General features: G+C 37.5%; 1 protein-coding gene across 1 annotated transcript; it reads right to left on the bottom strand.

Moving 5' to 3' along the window:
• Positions 1-477: 477 nt before the first annotated feature.
• On the bottom strand, positions 478-11957 carry LOC126827715 (uncharacterized). Its single transcript, XM_056102510.1, has 4 exons — positions 11919-11957; positions 10211-10354; positions 2755-3460; positions 478-2321 (listed from the first exon to the last, which is right to left on the bottom strand). The coding sequence occupies exons 1-4, from the start codon at positions 11933-11935 to the stop codon at positions 2277-2279; spliced, it is 912 nt and encodes a 303-aa protein (XP_055958485.1). The 5' UTR covers positions 11936-11957; the 3' UTR covers positions 478-2276.
• Between the last annotated feature and the right edge of the window lie 9805 nt (positions 11958-21762).

Genomic DNA, 21762 nt, shown 5'->3' with positions numbered 1-21762 from the left:
CAGACTAAGAAATGTGATGGTTCAGGGCCGGTCATGGAAATTCCCACAATATAATCTATCTAAGTATTTGAATATCCGTAACCATAATAGTTTTCATAATAATATCAAATTTCCCTTTTGACACACGTGCATTAAACGAAAACTGTGAAAATATAATATATGAAACAGTTAAACTATTGAAAATTTGAATAAACGTAATTGATTTTCTTTTATATACTTTTCAAAATAACGATTTAGTCGCTTAAATATTGAAACTGCAAGCTCTGCACGAAGAGGAGAAATTTACCATGGTTTCGACTTAAATTCTTGAACACCCCTCTCAAGCACATCACGTTGATCGAAAACCAGAGAACTGTCCCTTTAAATTACCCGTCAAGTATTTAAATATCGTTTGGGAATGTTTACATGGGTGGATTTCATTAGACAATGTTCCTATAAAATCGAACAAACAACTGAAAATTGAAAAAGAAACAATAGGAAGGTTCAATGTGTTCTTTATTATTACTATTTTGACATTAGATACATTAATTATGATGGACAGTCTGATTTTAATTAAAAAATGTAAAACAATGATGTGTTGATGTGTTTCTTCATCAAAATAAAATCGAGTTAAAACATGAGGTTCAGCAGATTGATGTTTGGTATCGTCAATGTAGTTCGGGACACAACCACCCAGTGAATATATTTGTAGTTTGCCACCTCTGAAATCCAAGATGGTGGCCAAAATGATCTGAAATTCGACTTTTTGAATTGTTGGCGATATGATCCATGTAATATATCATTTTTTAGGTTTTGTTGGTCACCAGGCCCATATTGGACAGTTCTCGATTAATCTGATTTAATTACATACAATCATTACACAAACCAGCGGCTGCCAGGCAGGATACGCCCACATTTTCGAGAGATGGATAGAGAACAAACTAAAAAGAAAGTGACTTTTCCTACAATCAAGGGCCATAATTCAGGAAATTACAATTCCATATGCGCAAATATCGAAAGGAACCGAGATCTTTGGGTTATAAACTCACATTTCAAATTCAAGTTTCAACAAAATCGGATAAAAATTGTGACCTCTATAGGGTCCACAAACTTGATATACCATATTTTTACGCTATTTGAGAACGAGGGGCGGCCATTTTGTCTGTCAGTTTTGGGCCGATTTTCACGAAATTCGATCTCAGCCGTCCTTGGGGTGTAACGGTGATATAATAATAGGTTTTTTGAAATCGAATAAAAATTATGACCTCTATAGGGTCCACAAGCTAAAAACGCGATTTTTCGTACAATCAGGGGTCATAATTTAGGAAGTTACGGTCCGATATGCGCGAATATCGAAAGGAACCAAGATCCTTGGGTTATAAACTTACATTTCAAGTTTCAACAAAATCGGATAAAAATTGTGACCTCTACAGGGTCCACAACCCTGATATACCATATTTTTACGCTATTTGAGAACGAAGGGCGGCCATTTTGTCTGTCAGTTTTGGGCCGATTTTCACGAAATTCGAACTCAGCCGTCTTTAGGGTGTAACGGTGATATAATAATACGTTTTTTTTAAAGCGGATAAAAATTATGACCTCTATAGGGTCCACAAGCTAAAAAAAATACAATCAGGGGCCATAATTCAGGAAGTTACGGTCCGATATGCGCGAATATCGAAAGGAACCGAGATCTTTGGGTTATAAACTTACATTTCATGTTTCAACAAACTCGGATAAAAATTTCAACAAAATCGGATAAAAAGTGTGACCTCTATAGGGTTCACAACCTTGATATACCATATTTTTACGCTATTTGAGAACGAAGTTTCAACAAAATATGATAAAAATTGTGACCTCTATAGGGTCCACAAGCTATAAACGTGTGTTTTTTTGTACAAACAGGGGCCATAATCCATGAAGTTTCGATCCGATACATGCCAATATCGAAAGCAACCGAGATCTTTTGGAGATAAACCTATATTTCAAGTTTCGTCAAAATCGGATAAGAATTGTGACCTGTAGAGTGTCCACAAACAAATTGTGGACGGACGTCCGGACGGACAGGAGCGACGACAATATACGTACACATGAAAATGTGTTATCCAAGAAATGATAGCGGATGGATGGGGTTGTGTCCCGACTAATGTGGATAGAAAAAAACATGGGAAACCAATTCTGAATGCTTTATGTGGAAAAGCGAAGCTCTCGCTGTAAAAACCACATCAGGGCAATTAGTTAAAACTAGACCAAGTGAATTATTTCTAGCGCGTCTGTTAATTGATTTACTGTCCCCTTTATGACTCTGTGCATTGTATGGCTTTCTTATTCTCTTCATAAATCTGAAAATATATTTAAAATTTTCAGTGCATTTACCTTTTGTTTATATAGGCATTGACCACTACAAGGGGATTGGAAAAATGTTCCCAATCTTGGGCCTTTGGGAGGGTAGATGTATTGGTCAAATCTTTGTTGGTCTTTCGTAATACTGACATAGGCTACTCAAAATGAAAGTGCCAAATGAAACAATATTAACATTCGGAGGAAATAATCTATATCTAAATAACTTTTACATTAGTACCATGTTCCGAAAGGCCGAAAGATTTTGGCACTAATGTAAAAGTTATTTAAATATAGATTATTTCCTCCGAACATTAGCATTTTTTGTTATAGAAACCTGAGAGGGTTTTTTTTAATCTTTTAATTACATATATATATATATATATATATATATATATATATATATATTGGAATTTATGATCTTTTAAAATTTACCTTCTCGTATCTTACAGATGGAGCTTCTTCTTCTGATTTTTGGCCAAATACAATATATTCGGCAAACTTAATCACCCATACCCAGCACGAGTCTAGCTGTTGTTGGAAACCAAAGGTAGCCCTGTTTTTAATACCACCTGGTATAATGGTAAAACAATCTGGAAACGTGATTTTTTCAAGTAAATCTATTGCACTAGCAGAGTTTTCTTCCTGGTCAGTTTCAATGATTCCTGCAGTATGGTCTGAGTTCTTGGTATAAAGTAACATCATGTGATTAATAGCTGAATCTGCGTGAACGTTGGATATAAAAATTATATTATATTTATAATAATCATTGAGAATTAGTTCTTTTCCTTTCGAGTCTCTTAAACCCCCATCATTCAAAATAAAAAATTCTGGATTTACATCCTTTCTGTCTTTAAATATTTTTTCTGTAACTATTTTGATAAATATTAGTCGTTTAGGTTCTACGACAATGTTGTCGTCAAACAAAATTTTTTGAATATATTTTTCATGTTCATGTTTAATATATTTTTCATGTTTAAGTATCACTTCCTCATTTGGCACATCAGGTTCGAAAACAATTTCTTTTTGGACTTGAGGAAGCGAATTAGGTAGCAGGAGCCCCGGTCCACTATTTTCTTGTGATGTTTCTTGCCTACAATGTGCCCCACTGCCTTCATTTATATGATCATTAGATTTGTTCCTGTAATGACAGATTTTTAAAATAAATTTAAAATTAAGGGAGAATATAAAAAATTTATCTATTAAAATATGTTGGTACTTTAGTATTGTAACGTTTAAGGCACGATCATGGACCTTATAACGATCAACTGTCGAATCTGGTGTGCTATTTTCATTAGCAGTTAGTGATTGAGACGACTTTTTCATTAACCATTTAACACATATACACTTTTGACCGAAATTAACAAAATAATATGTCCCTGTACAGCTCGAACCCGCATCGCACATTAGACTATATTGCACGTGATTCATCTTTTCCGAATTGATTAAAACATCGTTTAGTTTACTTGTTATTAATGCGAGTGTCAGTTTCCCATGAGGAGGTAGGTTCAAGGTCGTTTCTTGGTGAGAAGCACTGGGGTCACGAGAGGATGCATCCTATTGATTTTCAGCATCACGTGGCTTTTAGTTATGGAGTTATTCCCCTTTTCCGAAACCAATGTGAACCCAATGGCGATCGCTGCTTTGTTATTAAATGATTTCTGTCAAATTTGTGATTATTATTTATTATTCAAGATGATCCATTTAGAATTCCAGTCTGCAGACAAAAAATCACAAAAATTGGGCGTGGCTCTTCCCCTGGGAGTTGGACATGGACCAATATATATAGGTACAACCCTATGCTGGATCATTCCGAATTGGATCCAAATCTGTTAATAATTGCAACATGTATATCATTTACAAAGTGTCAGCAAAAGGTGGGGGTGACACTGCAGAAATGGAGGGGGGGGGGTGATCGTGCACCAACATCAACAGTTGCCGTCCTCAGGGTATAAGGCTTAAGTATACCAAGTTCCAAGAAAATCCAATCAGAATTGTGGCCGGGCACTAAAGGCAAAAATTGGGAGTGGCTCTGCCCCAGGCGACACACAGACAGACGCAAAGAAAGTGGGCATGGCTCTGCCCATGGGGGTTGGGCATGCACCACAAACTATAGGGGTGTTCCTTAGGGTACAAAGAATAAGTATGCAAAGTTTCAAGATATGTTAAGGAATGCGGCCTGTAGACGACAAACAAATACAAATCCATTCGACACAAACTAGCTCTTTTCGGGACTAACATATGATTCAATTTTATTTCAATAATTCGCTTGCGCGTAGGGGTCTTTAGTGGGAGGAAACCGGAGGACCCGGAGAAAACCCACGAGGATGGACAGGCGACCCTACTCCTCGTCACGTACAACCGGGGAATCGAAACCACGCCAGTTGACTCAATGACAGACGTCATCAATCTTTTGAAATCGAAATTGAAAGAGAGAGTGTTGGGGTTTAAAGTCCACTCGACACAAACTTGGATTAGGACTTACATATGGTTCAATATATTTTTTTTTTAATTCAATTTCGCGTAGGGATCTTTAGTAGCGAGAGGAAACCAGGCAGAGGACCCGCAGATCTGATGACGAGCTGGGAATCCAAATCACAAAATTGACTGATGGATAAAATTTTTAGTCATTTCAAATCGGTGAAACAGTGTCTAGAACCAATCTTAGAGTTGTTCTTTTGTGCAATTTTTTGTTACGCAACCATCCGTTCAAGAGTTTACCTCTTTGATAGTGGCTCAGCGACTAAGGCACTGGCTAACTAACTATGATTTCAGGTCCGATCCTGGCAAGTTGCTGTACTCACGGCTTGGAATAGCAGGAATTATTGTGCCATTCAGTTTTCCGCAATCATCTGTTCTGGGCCCTGTTTCACTAAAATAGATTTTAACTAAAATCAAACTGAAATTTTAAATTTTATGCGTTTCACGAAGATCGATTGTAACTTAAAATTCAAGTTTAATAGATTTTAGTTTAAATTACTTGCGCTCGCGCAGTGCACAATTCCGGTGAGGGCACTTTGGGTGTAAGCATACACACTTCCGAACTGAAAACTGTTGCCAGGTTGAACTAACCATTATATACAATACCAATGAGAATGGTTTCATACGCTGTAACAATGTCTGCACATGGTCAGACAGTCGTAGAGAGATGAAATAAATAAGTATATTTCTGACTCAAACGATTAGTCTAGACTAAAGTATTGACGATTTTTAAAAGTATTTAATAACTTTTAAACTAATACACGAAATAACCAATGTTCCGATGCCTAGATTTGAAATGTCAGTCCCATGGACCCTTTCAATAATAATTTGAAAAAGCCAAAGTGCCACACTCCTTATTGGATAATGCCTATCTATCTTATATACCAAATTAAAATGATTTTATCCCAATTTAAAATACCCATGGCTCCTATATAAATCATCATAACCCCAAAACCATAAATACTTTGCATATGCCATATCTAGTATTATAGGACTGACGGGGTTTCGATTCCCCGGTTGTACGTGACAGGGATTGGGTCGCCCGTCCAGCCTCGTGGGTTTTCTCTCACTACTAAAGACCCCTACGCACAAGCGAATTATTGAAATAAAATTGAAGCATGTGTTAGTCATGAAATGATCTAGTTTGTGTCTAGTGGACGTTACCCCCCCCCTCTCTCTCTCTCTCTTTAAACAATTGTAGGCCTATTTTTAGACATTAGATATGAAGTGGGTTTTAGATATTTTTTTTTAGGGTTTTTTTTTTGGGGGGGGGGGGTCAATTAATTATTGAAAATAGTATAATTTATACTTGAATCATGGTAATATATAAAATAGTAACAAAGAGTTTTGTTTTCTGGGGTTTTGAGGGATTTTTGTTCTTGGGGATTTAATTTGGGGCGTCATCTAATTGCTTATATTGCCTACAATAAAATAAACGTGTGAGGCGCAGCTATATTTCCCATGCAATGAAAAGAAATTGAATGAAAAATATTTTTGTGAATGATAGTATGTTTAAATTATATAACACGGGCCATTGGCAATATTATCATTATTCCAAATACATCTATATGTCGCAATAGATCTCACAACGTAGCTCTAATAATGTTTCTTAATGTCATGATTTTAAGTTAGGAGAGGGTGACGGCTGTCCTAAGTTAAAATTGATTTTTGTTAAAATTATCCCTAAAATAGTTTTGTGAAACGCCACTATTTTAAGTTAAGATACAATTTTAACTTGCAATATTATTTTAGTGGATTTTATCTAAAATGCTTAAAATCGTTTTGTGAAACGCATCTAAGACGATTTTAAGAAAATTTAAGTTTTTGTGAAACAGGGCCCAGGAGTTTACCTTTTTTGACAGTGGTTCAGTGAATAGGGCGCTGGCTAAATAACCATGAGGCCCGGGTCAGATGATTTAAATTACCTCAGGCACATAAACATTTAACATTAAAATATCCGCGGAACCGTGTGTGTGGTTAGTTCACATGAGAAAAATAACCAAACATGATTGGTTTAATAGGGGATTTTATTTCCTTGGTTGCGGTGTGACTTGTCACCGAGGTGAGCACATTACAGAACTTTTTGCCGACGAAGCAACGACTTGAGCGATCATATCGCTGCGATGGTCGTTGGCAATAAAAACCAGCGGCTGCCAGGCAGGATACGCCCACATTTTGCAAGAGATGGATAGAGAACAAGCTAAAAACAAACGGGATTTTTTGTACAATCAGGGGCAATAATCCAGAAAGTTATGGTCTGAAATGCGCAAATATCAAAAGAGACTGATATCTTTGGGATATAAAGATATGATTTAAGTTTCACCAGAATCGGACAAAAATTGTGACCTCTAGAGGGTCGACAACCTTCGTATTGCATACTTTTAGACAATTTGCGTACAAATAGCGGCCATTTTGTTGGGCAGTTTCATTTCGATTTTCCCGAAATTCGAATTCAACCTTCATTATGGTGGAATGGTGAAATATTTAAACGTTTTTTTAAATCGGAAAAAATATTGTGATCTCTAGAGAATCCGCAAGCAAACATACCATTTTTCGAACAATCGGGAGCCATAATCCAGGAAGTTAAGTTCGGGTATCCATGATTAGCAAAAGGATCCATGATCTTAGTGTGTAATGGTGATATATTCACACATTTTTTTAAAATCAGATACGAATTGGGACCTCTACAAGGACCGCAAGTTAAAAACGCGATTTTTCGTACAATCAAGGGCCATAATTAAGGAAGTTACTATCCGATATGCCGAATATCGAAAGGAACCAAGATCTTTGGGTTATTAACTTACATTTCAAGTTTCATAAAAATCAAAAGAAAATTGTGACCTCTAGAGGGTCCACAGACCACAACATTGATATACCATATTTTTACACTATTTGAGTACGAGGGGCGGCCATTTTGTCTGTCAGTTTTGGTCCAATATTTACGAAATTCGAACTCAACTATCCTTAGGGTGTAATGGTGATATATTCAAACGTTTTTTTTTTTAATCGGATAACAATTATGACCTCTATAGGGTCCACAAGCTAAAAACGCGATTTTTCGTACAATCGGGGGCCATAATTAAGGAGGTTACGGTCAGATATGCGCGAATATCGAAAGGAAACGAGATCTTTAGGTTATAAAGTTACATTTCAAGTTTCAACAAAATCGGATAAAAATTGTGACCTTTATAGGGTCCATAACCTTGATATACCATATTTTTACGCTATTTGAGAATGAACGGCGGCCATTTTGGCTGTCAGTTTTGGGCCGATTTTTACGAAATTCGAACTCAGCCGTCCCTACGGTGTAACGGTGATATAATTATACTTTTTTCTTAAATCGGATAAAAATTATGACCTCTATAGGGTCCACCACCTAGTGCAGCAGACCGGGCAAAATTTTCGTCATATGGCATATGCCCGTCTTCATTAGCCAAGTTGGAACAGAACAGCAGGACATTAAACCCCATTTCATTTCATTTCTTAACAGATCCTCTTGAAACTTTACATATGTATTCCTTATACCCTAGGGATGATCCCTATTGTTTTTGGTGAATGCCTGACCTCAGGAGCAGAGCCACACTCATTTTTTCTTTGTGTGTCTGTGTTGCATGTCAGAACTCCAAAGGACAGAGCCACGCCCAATTTTTGTGTTCAGCATCTGAAGGCCACAATTTTTAATGAATCGTCTTTGAACATGGATTATGCATTCCTTAAAGCCTAAGGGCGGCAATTGATTTTGGTGCATGTCTGGATCATCATGGACCTTGGCATGTGTAGCCTAAGGACGGCAAAATTGATTTTGGTGCATGTCAGAACTCCCAAAGACAGAGCCACGCCCAATTTTTCTGTTCAGCATCTAAGGCCACAATTCTGAATGGATTATCTAGGAACTTAATATATTTATTCCTTATACCCTAAGGACGGCAGTTATTGATTTTGGTGCATGATCCAATCCCCTTGGGTGGTGCCACACCCATTTTATTTGTCAATATTCTGTCTGTAAATACTCTTGAGGTTGCAATTATTAACTCTTAAGATATCATTAAAAAAACAACTGCAAATAGACCCTTCATGTAAATGGATGAAATAATCTAAACTTAATGCCATTTTCATGAATATGAATTTTATACCGAAAATTACAATATCAAATACGCTAATTTAAAAATTTCATGTAAAACTCATGTATATAATGGCTATTTCTATATTTTTGTTCACGTGTTGTGAACTAAAAATAATTCATCATAAATCTCTTAATTATTTAAGTAAATTGAAGATTAAGCCGTATTCTATCAAGTTCCAACACAAAACTATAAAATTCTACACCACCGATAAAATCTGAATCACTGCCCTTCCATAAGGATGGCAATCCATCGTTAGGTGAACATTTTCGCATAGGCCAAGACCGTTTTATTGTAACTTTTTCAACAAGAATCAGTACTGTCAAATTGCCAAACAGAAAATTAACAAACTAAATATCAATTGTTAAAATGTACACACATTGGTATGGTTATTTAAAGGACAATATTGATGTCAGTCATTATCACATATGTGATAAAACTGGTTAAACATGTTCCAAATATAAATTTAACTCAGGGATCATTGCTACGATAGATGCATAATAAAGGCTTCAACAATCGGAAGTGACGAACGCAAAAAAAAAACACGACTGAAGTAACGAGTGATAATAGATACATGGGCAAATTTCTGCTAACTAATAATTCCTTCAAGACCAAAAGTTGTTATATGAGACTGTAAGAGGATATCTGACAATTTAAAAAAGTAATTGAATGTCATTAGATCAGAGAACACAAGAAAAATAGAAATAGTTCCATACATTCCCTTGGGTTTTTTTTTTCATTCTATACTTTATAAAAACCTGGTAATGCACAGACTTTTTCTATTTATCTTTCGTGTTCTCTTATCTAGTGACAGTCAATTCTTTTTATGAATTGTCAGATATCCTCTCACAGTCTCACACAACAACTTTTGGTCTTCTAAGGAATTATTAGTGAGCAGAAATTCGCCCATGTATCTATTATCACTCGTCACTTCAGTCAGTTATATAGAAGGATAACTCGTGTTTTCCTTTTGCGTTCGTCACTTTCCTTTCTTGAAAGCTTTATAACGCATCTATCGGAGCAATGATCTCTGTTAAAATTATATTTGGAATGTGTTTAACCAGTTCTATCACATATGTGATAATGACTGAATTCAAAGCGAAAATAATTGGTTGGGAAATCATATAACCATTCTGACGTAAAAGTAATAAGTGTATAACCATTCTGACGTAAAAGTAACGCAAATTTAAGCGCAAAATTATACCATTATTGGACGCTAACCAAAATGAAGTAAACCAATGTTAACTAGGATACGACAACATTATAATGTGGTAACTTAAAATACAAACCAGCTCTTCGAATCCAGACTGTCACATGGACGGGTTCTACTGCATCTCTGCTCTTCAGGAGCAGGGCGTGCATCGAAGCCGCCCTGCTCCCAAGGAGCTTTGATCTCTGTTTCTAAATCTTCTATAGTTCTTCTTTTTTTTATACTGAAACACACAAACGTTCAATACTACATTTAATATTTGAACTGTTAATAGAACTATCTAGGCCAATATAAAATACGCCTACTAAATGTGTATTGTATATAAACCAGAGTTATGCATCTATATATAATTGTTAGTCATGTACATATAACTATATGATAAACCTGTTAAAGATGACAATCATCATTATTTGGTCACCAAGTCCGTGCTACATGTAATAAATGTCTATTCATAGTAACGTATTGCATACGCATGACGAATGACAAGCGAATGAGGAGGAATTTCTTTGCAATAATTCAACCACAGTATTGAGTTTAATAAATATTGACTTAATTTTTCTTTTTTGATGTAATTAATATTTCATTTCAATTGGATGAAAATTGACCAGGGAACAGAAAATGAAATGAAATGGGGTTTAAAGTCCTACTGTTTTGCTCCGAACTGGGCTAATGAAGACGGGCATACGCTATTCATTATGCTATGAGAGAAGACCTTGATAACATGTTCGGAGTTAAAGGACAATTTTGGTGTCAGTCATTATTACATATGTGATAGAACTGGTTAAATACATTCCAAATATAATTTTAACACAACGATCATTGCTACGGGAGATGTGTAACAAGCAAGTGAAGAAACGGGAAGTGATGACAGACACGAGTTATCCTTGTTTATAACTGACTGAAGTAACGAGCGATAATAGACAAACGATCGAATTTCATTTCACTGATAATTCCGTTGAAGATGAAAAGTTATTATATGGGACGGTGAGAGGGTATCTCACAATTCAAAAATAGAATCCAGGTTCACTGGAGGAATAACGTTACTTAGAAATGACGGAATTAACTGGACGGACGAATGACAGTGAATCTATCTGTGTTATTCTTCCCGTGAATATATTTGTTATTAAGAAAATAATAAATCATATATAGACTCGGTTTATCATTCCAGTTACTTATTCCTAGATTTATATATCATCAATATAATTTTTACTAGTGGATCGATGGCGGGGTCACCGCTAATAACGAAAATATAAGTCGATATTTATTAAACTCTATATACTGTAGGCTATTTGAATTATATTGGCCTAAATATGGAGTGGTTATTGATTAATCAATTCATTGTATTCGTCATTCGCTTAAATGTCATGCACTGATTAGGGAGGCCCATTCACAAGCTGTAACTAACACTGTAGTGTAACGGTAACTCTATTTATTATATAACATCTATTCACTGAACACTCTGGCCACTGTACATCATTTATTTCCCCATTGAGTCTGTCAGTTCTCGTCTTATTGACCGGTTATAACTTATTCACAAATTTTCGTGGGTGTGAACCACTGTGAAAGCTTACCACAGATTGAGCAATAAATGTTGTGGCAACCTCTTCCTCAAAAGCATATCATAATGAATATCGTGAGATATACAAACACTTTTCGGCGAATCAAAGACTCAGAAAGCTGGTGGGATGTAGGCACATGTCTCAATTAATATACATGTAATAGTACACATATATTTTACTTAAATAAGGATTTGTCAGGAATGGAAATCATTAAACGAATAAACTTACCTTTGTTCTGTAGTCATGTTATGGTTTTGGCGCGAACCTTCTGAAAAGGGACGTAACTCGTTTTTCTTCGTTGGATGCAGACCACCATTACTTTCCCTATTGACTTCAATGTTAAACATACATTATGCAAGAGCTTAGAGCTATTAAATCCATGGGATATTTTCCATTGATTATATGTAAAATGTACATTGTCCTAAAACCAGTAATGATGAAGTCAAAATACCTCTAAGGCCAAAGTTAAATGTAAAACGTTAAATGTAATGTGTCAAATGACAAATGTTTGATTAGAAAAGGCTGTTTTTGGCGTGTCTACAATTTACAATTTACCTCATTACATTTTACATTTGCGTTCTGCCGTTTTTCATTGATCTTCACGCTTTCTACATATCATCTTACGCATAGCACTAACTATGATATGCAAATGTAAGATATCACGTGACCTATTAACATATACGAGACCGAGATCAACCTGACACACTATAAGTCAGCACACAATAAGAGGAAATCAACCTATAAGATATTTACTTACCTTGAAAAAACGATCAAATTTGGATGGTACTAAACTATATTACCATGATTACGGATAGGGGAGGGTATGCAATGTCAAAATACGGGTCATAATACGATATTGAGGATATCATGTTACATATCAGTGAAAAGCACGTTGATGTATACTCTTCCTCTCTTTAAGTAGCCTACATGTATATCTATTATTTGTTGCTCACAATGATTATACTTTTTTTTTTAGAAAAAGCTAATTAATTAGCCTGTACTAAAATTTAGAGAGGGGTGTGGGGTGGTGCCGAGGGATTAAAATGTCAGAAAAACGGGTCTTAATACGAAATTCCAGTTATCGTGTTATACATCACTGGAAAATATGGTTCTATGGCTCTGTGAATCTATCAGTTATTTCCTGGCACATTCATAATTACGTACTTTAGAGAAAGAAGGGGATCACGTGACTAAGTGGGTAAGACGCTGGCTCGCTAGCCTGGAGGTCGGGTGTTCGATCCCTGCCATTGGCCGAGAAAGTTCATTTAGATTTTCGGGCGTGGTTTCCCCTTGTCAGTGATTCAACACTGGCATGGGTGACATATTGTCCTTACTAGAGAAATAATTAGGTAAATAATCTATATTTAGAATACATTATTGAATTCTCTGCCGCTCGCGCGAGACACGACGAGATCTCAAACCAAGCGAAGTGATTCTAGACATTTCGGGATTTCGTTCAGATTAATTTCTCGAATTCCTCCTTAGATTTTATGGTATTCTTATAGTTACACGGTAATTTTTCAACCTAATAAGTATTTCTATCCGGTAGTGACAAATTTCAGCATATAAATATCTAGGTATTCTATTTACTCCTAAATTAATATGGGGTAAATCCTGTAACAACTTATCCCAGCAGGGCGAAAAAGCCATGAATCTTTTGTATAAATTTTGTTGTAAAAATAACATTAATGTGAGAGAAAGAGAGAGGGAAATGGGGTTTAACGTCCACTCGACACAAACTAGGTCATTTCGGGACTAACATATGGTTTAATTTTATTTCAATAATTTGCTTGCTCGTAGGGGTCTTTAGCAGTGGGAGGAAACCGGAGGACCCGGAGAAAACCCACGAGGTTGGACAGGCGACCCTACTCCTTGTCACGTACAACCGGGGATTCGAAACCACGCCAGTTGACTCAATGACAGGCCTTATGATACAGCGAACATTAATGTAAAGGACTCTTTATATCTGTTTGACAGAATGGTTACATCAATATTAAGCTACGGTTCAGAAATCTGGGGTTACACAGATTATAAATGTCTGGAATCAGTAAATTTAAAATTTTGTAAGAGAATATTATCAGTTAGTTCTACAACAGGAAATGCTGCCGTTTACGGTGAGTTAGGCCGGACGTAGACTACCACTTAATGTGTTGTTTAAGCTTAATTTAATTAAGTATTGGCATAAAATTTTGAAAATGCCTGCGCAATAGGTATCCAAAGGCGTGTTATAAAATGCTTTTTGATCTACATCTGGCTGGTAGGATAACCTGGGCAACTCACGTTAAAACTATTCTAGATAACCTAGGTTTAAGCTATGCTTGGATAGCACAGGGTGTCAACAACGTACCAATGTTCTTGCAAAATAAATGCAGTCACTACAGTTGGTCTCAAAATTATGCATCGGCGAGTGACGAAATAAATTAATAAGGTAAACAAACAACGCCAGAATAGAAGGGAAAAATCGCAAATACTTAATATACGTGCACCTAAATTTCTTACGCCACATAGTCGATCTCAAAATAAGTGCTCACGGGAGTCGGTCTCAGACTTAATGAATAAATGAGTTAAACAATGCCAAAGTTTAAATTTTGTGTGCATCCGTGCACCTAAATTACAACGGTATAGTATAAAATAACCCAGTCAACTTGTCATGTTTGAAAAAAGAATTTCCCTGTTATGGGTATGTTGGTCTAAGAAATTGAGAGAGCTTGTTACGAAGATTTTCATAATTCAAATTATATTATTGATTGTCATACGAATAACATTAGTCGAACAGTTGGTAAGAAGCTATCGGAAGCATAGTTTGTTTCAGAAATACGTCCCCAAAAATTAAAAGCTCAGTTACATAATCTAAATTTTTTTCGCGCCTACAGCGCTGAATTCTGTTGTCATCATTCTTCAACTCCTCTGTCTTATAGAATCTCATTACTATCATATTCACAGTTACAGTGAAGCGCCCAGTTAGTAGTGCCACTAGTGGGTGGGGCGACAGACTGTAGAGTTGTAATTTCTACTCTCACAAAAAAGACGAAATTGACGGACAGGCCTCAAGATTTTGTCCCATTTCTTATCCTCTCGTTAACCCAGTCCCAAAATATTAAAAGTGTGACACTATCCTGTGTCGCGGTACCAAAAAGGAATTATCTGTGACACTATCCTGTGTCGCGGTACCAAAAAGGAATTAGATGTGACACTATGGGGACAGATGATCGTCTAGGACCTTGCTTGGACTTCACGTTGTTGGATGAATTATTTCAATCATCAATTAATTGACTCTGGAACACCGTTTATGTTGTTACTAAGTTTATCTAACGAATACAGCAAACTACAACGGTTACATACACGAAACTACAATATCTATGATAGTTACTTTTTGAGTTATTAAATTATCCACGGTCTGAGTTTAATATCCTTTCTAACTCAGACCTAACGGCTTAAACGTGGCAAGAGCCACATACTTCTTGATAGTTCTACATAACGTTCGCGCTAGAATGATGTGTTCACCCTATAGCCTCTAAGCCGAGGAGGCTATAGGTATGGTGATCCCCTGGGCTCCGAATGATTGTTTGAGGGTAAATCAAACCCGCTCTTTCTTATATAGAAAATGTAATGCGTCATCTATTAGGGCGGGACAATTACCATTTTTGGGTAAGTGTTTCATATAGGCACCGTTTAACGTCAACATTATTCTATTTAATTGGACTCATCCGTGCACGAGATGACTGGACTTTCCAGAAATGGGTACTGACATAAGTGTCTGTGAGTTAGACTAAGATAGTAGCAGAGTAATGCAAGCTACTTCATCATCCTAGTTTTTGTCACACATCATGTAGGTAAAGATTTCTATATTAAACAGAAAACCTTTCTTAGACTTAAAATAACCCTATAGTGTTATAAAAGGAGAGTTACATATCTGAAATTTTTTCGCGCCTGCGCCCCTAGATTCTATCATTCTTCCACACCTCTGTGGTCTTATACTGTCTCAGCACTATCATATTTACGGTTATAATGAACTGCCCAGTTAGTAGTACTGCTGGTATGTTCTGACAACTCTTGCAAAACAGACAGAATTGACAGGTGCAGAATTCGAGATTCAGTCTCATTGACTTCCATTTCTGGTTCTCTTGTTCACAAGAATTTGCTCCCAGCAATGACCTCAAATGCTAGGATATTGATTCAATTTTTCAAAATTTTCTCAGGTTGCTCAGTGTTATAGCCACTGCCCTAAACGTTCACATAACTTTAATAACAAAATCAATAACAATCATCATTTTTATGACATGAACTTTATGTCAGCTTACATAAAACTGCTTTCCATCGAGATCACAATCGGCGAACAACTATATGGGCAATACGATCTATGTTCTACCGGGACGCTCAGTGTTATAGCCAGTATTTTGTTGACATTCATTGTGGGGTATGATTGAGGATGGCGCCCTAGATTTTCGAACCATCCACCCCCTATTCCCAGCTTCTAGATCAGCTACTGGCCCCTAGAAAAAAATCACCTGTGGTGCTAGGCCCCTGGCTACGTCACTCGTATTAGGGACATGTGCACCAGTCGATCGCATTTTGCTAACACAAAATCTTTATGTAAGCCCCTGACTACACATATACCTTAACTAGTTTAAAGATCCCTGAAGCTATAATTCTCCTTTCTAGTCCACCCCTGGAATTGATACAAGGGCTATAAACACGAATTGCATAACCATTTCTGAGCTAATATTAGGGCGCAAATTCTTAACAACTGGATAAATCGAAACCACTTTTACCCCGGTGAAAATGTTGCAAGACACACCAAATGAAGAAAATTGCACCAAAAAGGAACCCAAAACAGAATTTAGTAACCCTGAAAACCATCCCATTAAGGATTCTATTTTGATTACCGTTGAAAATTTACACCATCTGGGATAATATTTTTTTAGATGAGTTTCACAATGGCTGACAATGTGGGAATTTGTGCAACATGTTTTAACATCCCATCTTTCCCCTCCTTTTTCAGGGATGGTCTGAAAAGGGGTGTGGTAGTTTCAGGGGTCCCTAAATTAGTTATTGCGTATCTTGGAGTCCCTTTCTAATCGTGAATTTCTGTGTTTTTTAGGGAATTTGTAAGATTGCCGCACGCTAAATATGTGCATAAACTACAAACACATGTAGACCGGTCGCCAAACCCTGCAGATTCTGAAAGGGGACACCCTAGGCTACTAAAATCAATCATAAAAAAAAAACTTTGTATACAATCTCCAGGTTCAACCATAGTTCTGCCGGATTACTGGATACACTCTCGGTTCGGGAATTTATGGAGTCTACAATGGCCGCTTTATATAAATATGTGCATAAACTACAAACACATGTAGACCGGTCGCCAAACCCTGCAGATTCTGAAAGGGGACACCCTAGGCTACTAAAATCAATCATAAAAAAAATTTTTGTATACAATCTCCAGGTTCAACCATAGTTCTGCCGGATTACTGGATATACTCTCGGTTCGGGAATTTATGGAATCTACAATGGCCGCTTTATATAAATTAGTATTTATATAGCAGCGAAATCATGAGTTTTTCGACTCACCCACGCTGTATTGGAACCAGTCGATTTTGACGTTGATCGGACACAACTAAATTATCGCAACTTGGCAATTCGAACCCACCAGTTCGGTATCATTAACTAGATGAGACGAAAAACATCGCGGCGAATTTTTAAGTATGAAGCAGGCTTGTAGCCTGACTGCGGGGTCAGGGGAGGAGGGCGCAAGGGTTTTCTCCAACCGGACGAAGGGGGGTACCGGGGACCTCCACAGTGACGGATCATGACACTGCCAAACTGCCGGGCCCCAGTGACAAGATGATACCCTAGGGAGGTCTCTCCTGTCAGGGTTAGGTGGTCCGGGGGTCCGTCCCCGAGAAATTTTTTGAAATTTCGACCTGTAATGGTGGTCTGTGGAGTATATCCCGGGGGGATCATATACTTCTCACTGCCAACCCACCCAATGTGGAATCGTTGATATCATTTTTTTTCTCTCCGAACCGATGCTGCCCCTACCTAATAATATCAAAATTCATCGAAAAGGGCCACTATGTTTCACGATTTTTGGGAAATGGGTCTTCATTAATTTTTTCTACAAAATATAAAAAAAAATTGTCACCAAATCGCCGGGCCCAAGATATTTGCCTCTGTTGCCTTCGCCATGATCCGTCACTGCTCCCTCCTAGAAAAGTTTGAAAATTGGACGACCGCAAACGAGTTTTCTAGCACAGAAAATCGCACTCTAGCAAACTCTGAACACTACAGGGACCCCACGAAAGTAAGCCATTGGGCAAGTCATTACAAAATATATGGCAGATAGAGGTCACAACATTACCCATTATAGAAGACTGGGTGCAGGGTGCCACGTCCTCAAATCAATAGTTCACATGATGATCTCTGACTGCTGTCTATTACAAACAGTAGGTATATTATAACTATGGTCGGCACTGCCAGCCTCCCCCCCCCCCCCCTGCCCACAAACAAATTATTTTGTTTTGCAACCGACTAATTTTTTCCCTGGAGGGAGGGGAGTTAGGTGAACCCCCCCCCACCCACCCACCCACACACACACACACACACACACACACACCGCTGTGTGTGTAGTTGGGGGTCCCCTTTTATTCATGAATTTATGTTGCTTTTGATGAATTGCTAAGCTTGCCGCATGTTATATATATGCATAAGTTAAAAACACCAGGGTATACTCTAGAAAGCACCATTTACAGACATCATTTGCGCGTGGTTGGAGAGCCCCCCCCCCACCCATGCACACACACACACACACACACACACACACAGACACACACACACCAATAGAGTATAGACCCCTCACGGTCCCTAGTCCGTCCTTGGTGGCTGGTATCATCTAAACCGATAGTTACCACAGGCAACTTTAAATATGGCTTACCACCTGTAGCACTTTTTCCTCGAACTAAAAATAAATAGTATATTGGAATTTTCAAGGTTTGTTCGTCATAGGATTTATCTGGGAAGGGAATTATTCTCTCGTGGCTCGTGGTTGGTACATATAACCCTATGCACAAATCTGTAGAACCAGATATTTGATGTCAGTGAACCCGTTTGCTTCCAGGACACCTGTTTCACACAAAATATTAATTTTATATCTAAAATTTATATATAACCAGCGGCTGCCAGGCAGGATACGCCCACATTTTGCAAGAGATGGATAGAGAACAAGCTAAACAAAAAAATCAAGGGCCGTAATTCAGGAAGTTACAATCTGATATGCGCGAATATCGACGGAAACCAAGATCTTTGAGTTATAAAGATATATTTCAAGTTTCATCAAAATCGGATCAACATTGTGACTTCTAGAGGGTCAACAACCTTGATACCATATATTTACACTATTTGCATCCGAGGGGCGGCCATTTTGTCCGGCAGTTTTTGTCCAATTTTCACGAAATTCGAACTCAGCCGTCATTAGGGTATAACGGTGGTATATTCAATCGGATAAAAATTGTGACCTCTAGAGTGACCACAAGCTAAAAACGTGATTTTTCGTATAATCGGGGCGGGGGTGGGGGGCTATAATCCATGAAGTTATCGTCCGATATATGCCAATATCGAAAGGAACCGAGATCTTTGGGAGATAGAGCTATATTTTCAGTTTCGTCAAAATCGGATAAAAATTTTGCTCTGTAGAGTGTCCACAAACAAATTGTGTCCGTCCGGACGGACAGGGGCGACGACAATATACGTCCACATGAAAATGTCGGCGTATAAAAAACAGTGATATTTTGGCACAATCCTTACCATGTCAAAATATCCATCAAATTCTATTTTGTTTATGACATCTGTTTGATAGACTAAATAAGGTAACGTTCTCCCCTCGGTCTTTGGAGAATGGGGATCTTTATTCCATATTTAGGAAGGAAATTAAGGTCAAGGTCAGTCTATGACAGAAATTAGGGGGTTATAAAAGAGGGTATTGAGCGAAATTCATCAGATATCCCGAGCTTCTATCATCTATGCTTTATTGAGAACGAGGAACATCGAAGCCAACCAGTTTAATAATAAAGCTGTAGACACGAACTAACCTTTAATTTTGTATACAACCACAAAGGAAACATAACAAGGAAGTCCGATATTACTACAAGTGTGATGTGTATAAAACCTCATGTGTATAAAACTAACCTGTAGTTTTTGTTACGACCACAAAGGAAACATAACAAGGAAGTCCGATATTACTACAATTGTGATGTGTATAAAACCTCATTTAAAAAAAAAATAAAAATGTATCTTATGGTTTATGATTGTTTATATTTGGAATTACATATAGGCCTATATAGGGACACCAAAATTTGTTACGTGTTTATGGCCTCTGTTAGTCTTTACTCGGCGCTGCCTGTCGCACTTTCCTGTCGTTCTCAAAAAATATTTATTGGAATATTAAACGGAAACTTAGGTGTGGCTGTAAAATACTTGATCAATATACGGATTGTTAATTTATTTGATAATTTAAGGCTTACCATGTAATACGGAAACGTTTCAACACCATATCATTCTAGGCAAACTAACAGTAAATTGTTTATTGGATAAAACGGAAACAATTTCGTTTGTAGCTGTACAATAATATACCATATCTTTCTAGGTGAATTAACAATAAATTGTTCACTGGACAAAACGGAAACATTTTCAATTGTAGCTGTAAAATAATATACCATATCTTTCTGCTCGAACTAACAATAAATTGTTTATTGGACAAAACGGAAACATTTTCATTTGTAGCTGTAAAAAAATATACGATTTATTAGTTTATATTGCGTATATTTACTGATAATTGATTTAATGTGGGAATTTGTGCAACATGTTTTAACATCCCATCTTTCCCCTCCTTTTTCAGGGATGGTCTGAAAAGGGGTGTGGTAGTTTCAGGGGTCCCTAAATTAGTTATTGCGTATCTTGGAGTCCCTTTCTAATCGTGAATTTCTGTGTTTTTTAGGGAATTTGTAAGATTGCCGCACGCTAAATATGTGCATAAACTACAAACACATGTAGACCGGTCGCCAAACCCTGCAGATTCTGAAAGGGGACACCCTAGGCTACTAAAATCAATCATAAAAAAAAACTTTGTATACAATCTCCAGGTTCAACCATAGTTCTGCCGGATTACTGGATACACTCTCGGTTCGGGAATTTATGGAGTCTACAATGGCCGCTTTATATAAATATGTGCATAAACTACAAACACATGTAGACCGGTCGCCAAACCCTGCAGATTCTGAAAGGGGACACCCTAGGCTACTAAAATCAATCATAAAAAAAATTTAAAAAAACTTTGTATACAATCTCCAGGTTCAACCATAGTTCTGCCGGATTACTGGATATACTCTCGGTTCGGGAATTTATGGAATCTACAATGGCCGCTTTATATAAATTAGTATTTATATAGCAGCGAAATCATGAGTTTTTCGACTCACCCACGCTGTATTGGACCCCAGTCGATTTTGACGTTGATCGGACACAACTAAATTATCGCAACTTGGCAATTCGAACCCACCAGTTCGGTATCATTAACTAGATGAGACGAAAAACATCGCGGCGAATTTTTAAGTATGAAGCAGGCTTGTAGCCTGACTGCGGGGTCAGGGGAGGGGGGCGCAAGGGTTTTCTCCAACCGGACGAAGGGGGGTACCGGGGACCTCCACAGTGACGGATCATGACACTGCCAAACTGCCGGGCCCCAGTGACAAGATGATACCCTAGGGAGGTCTCTCCTGTCAGGGTTAGGTGGTCCGGGGGTCCGTCCCCGAGAAATTTTTTGAAATTTCGACCTGTAATGGTGGTCTGTGGAGTATATCCCGGGGGGATCATATACTTCTCACTGCCAACCCACCCAATGTGGAATCGTTGATATCATTTTTTTTCTCTCCGAACCGATGCTGCCCCTACCTAATAATATTAAAAATTCATCGAAAAGGGCCACTATGTTTCACAATTTTTGGGAAATGGGTCTTCATTAATTTTTTCTACAAAATATAAAAAAAAATTGTCACCAAATCGCCGGGCCCAAGATATTTGC

The sequence above is a fragment of the Patella vulgata genome, chromosome 7 (assembly GCF_932274485.2).
Source record: "Patella vulgata chromosome 7, xgPatVulg1.2, whole genome shotgun sequence".
NCBI lineage: Eukaryota > Metazoa > Mollusca > Gastropoda > Patellidae > Patella > Patella vulgata.
Note: the sequence above shows the minus strand (reverse complement) of the source record. Positions and strands in the feature narration are given on the sequence as shown.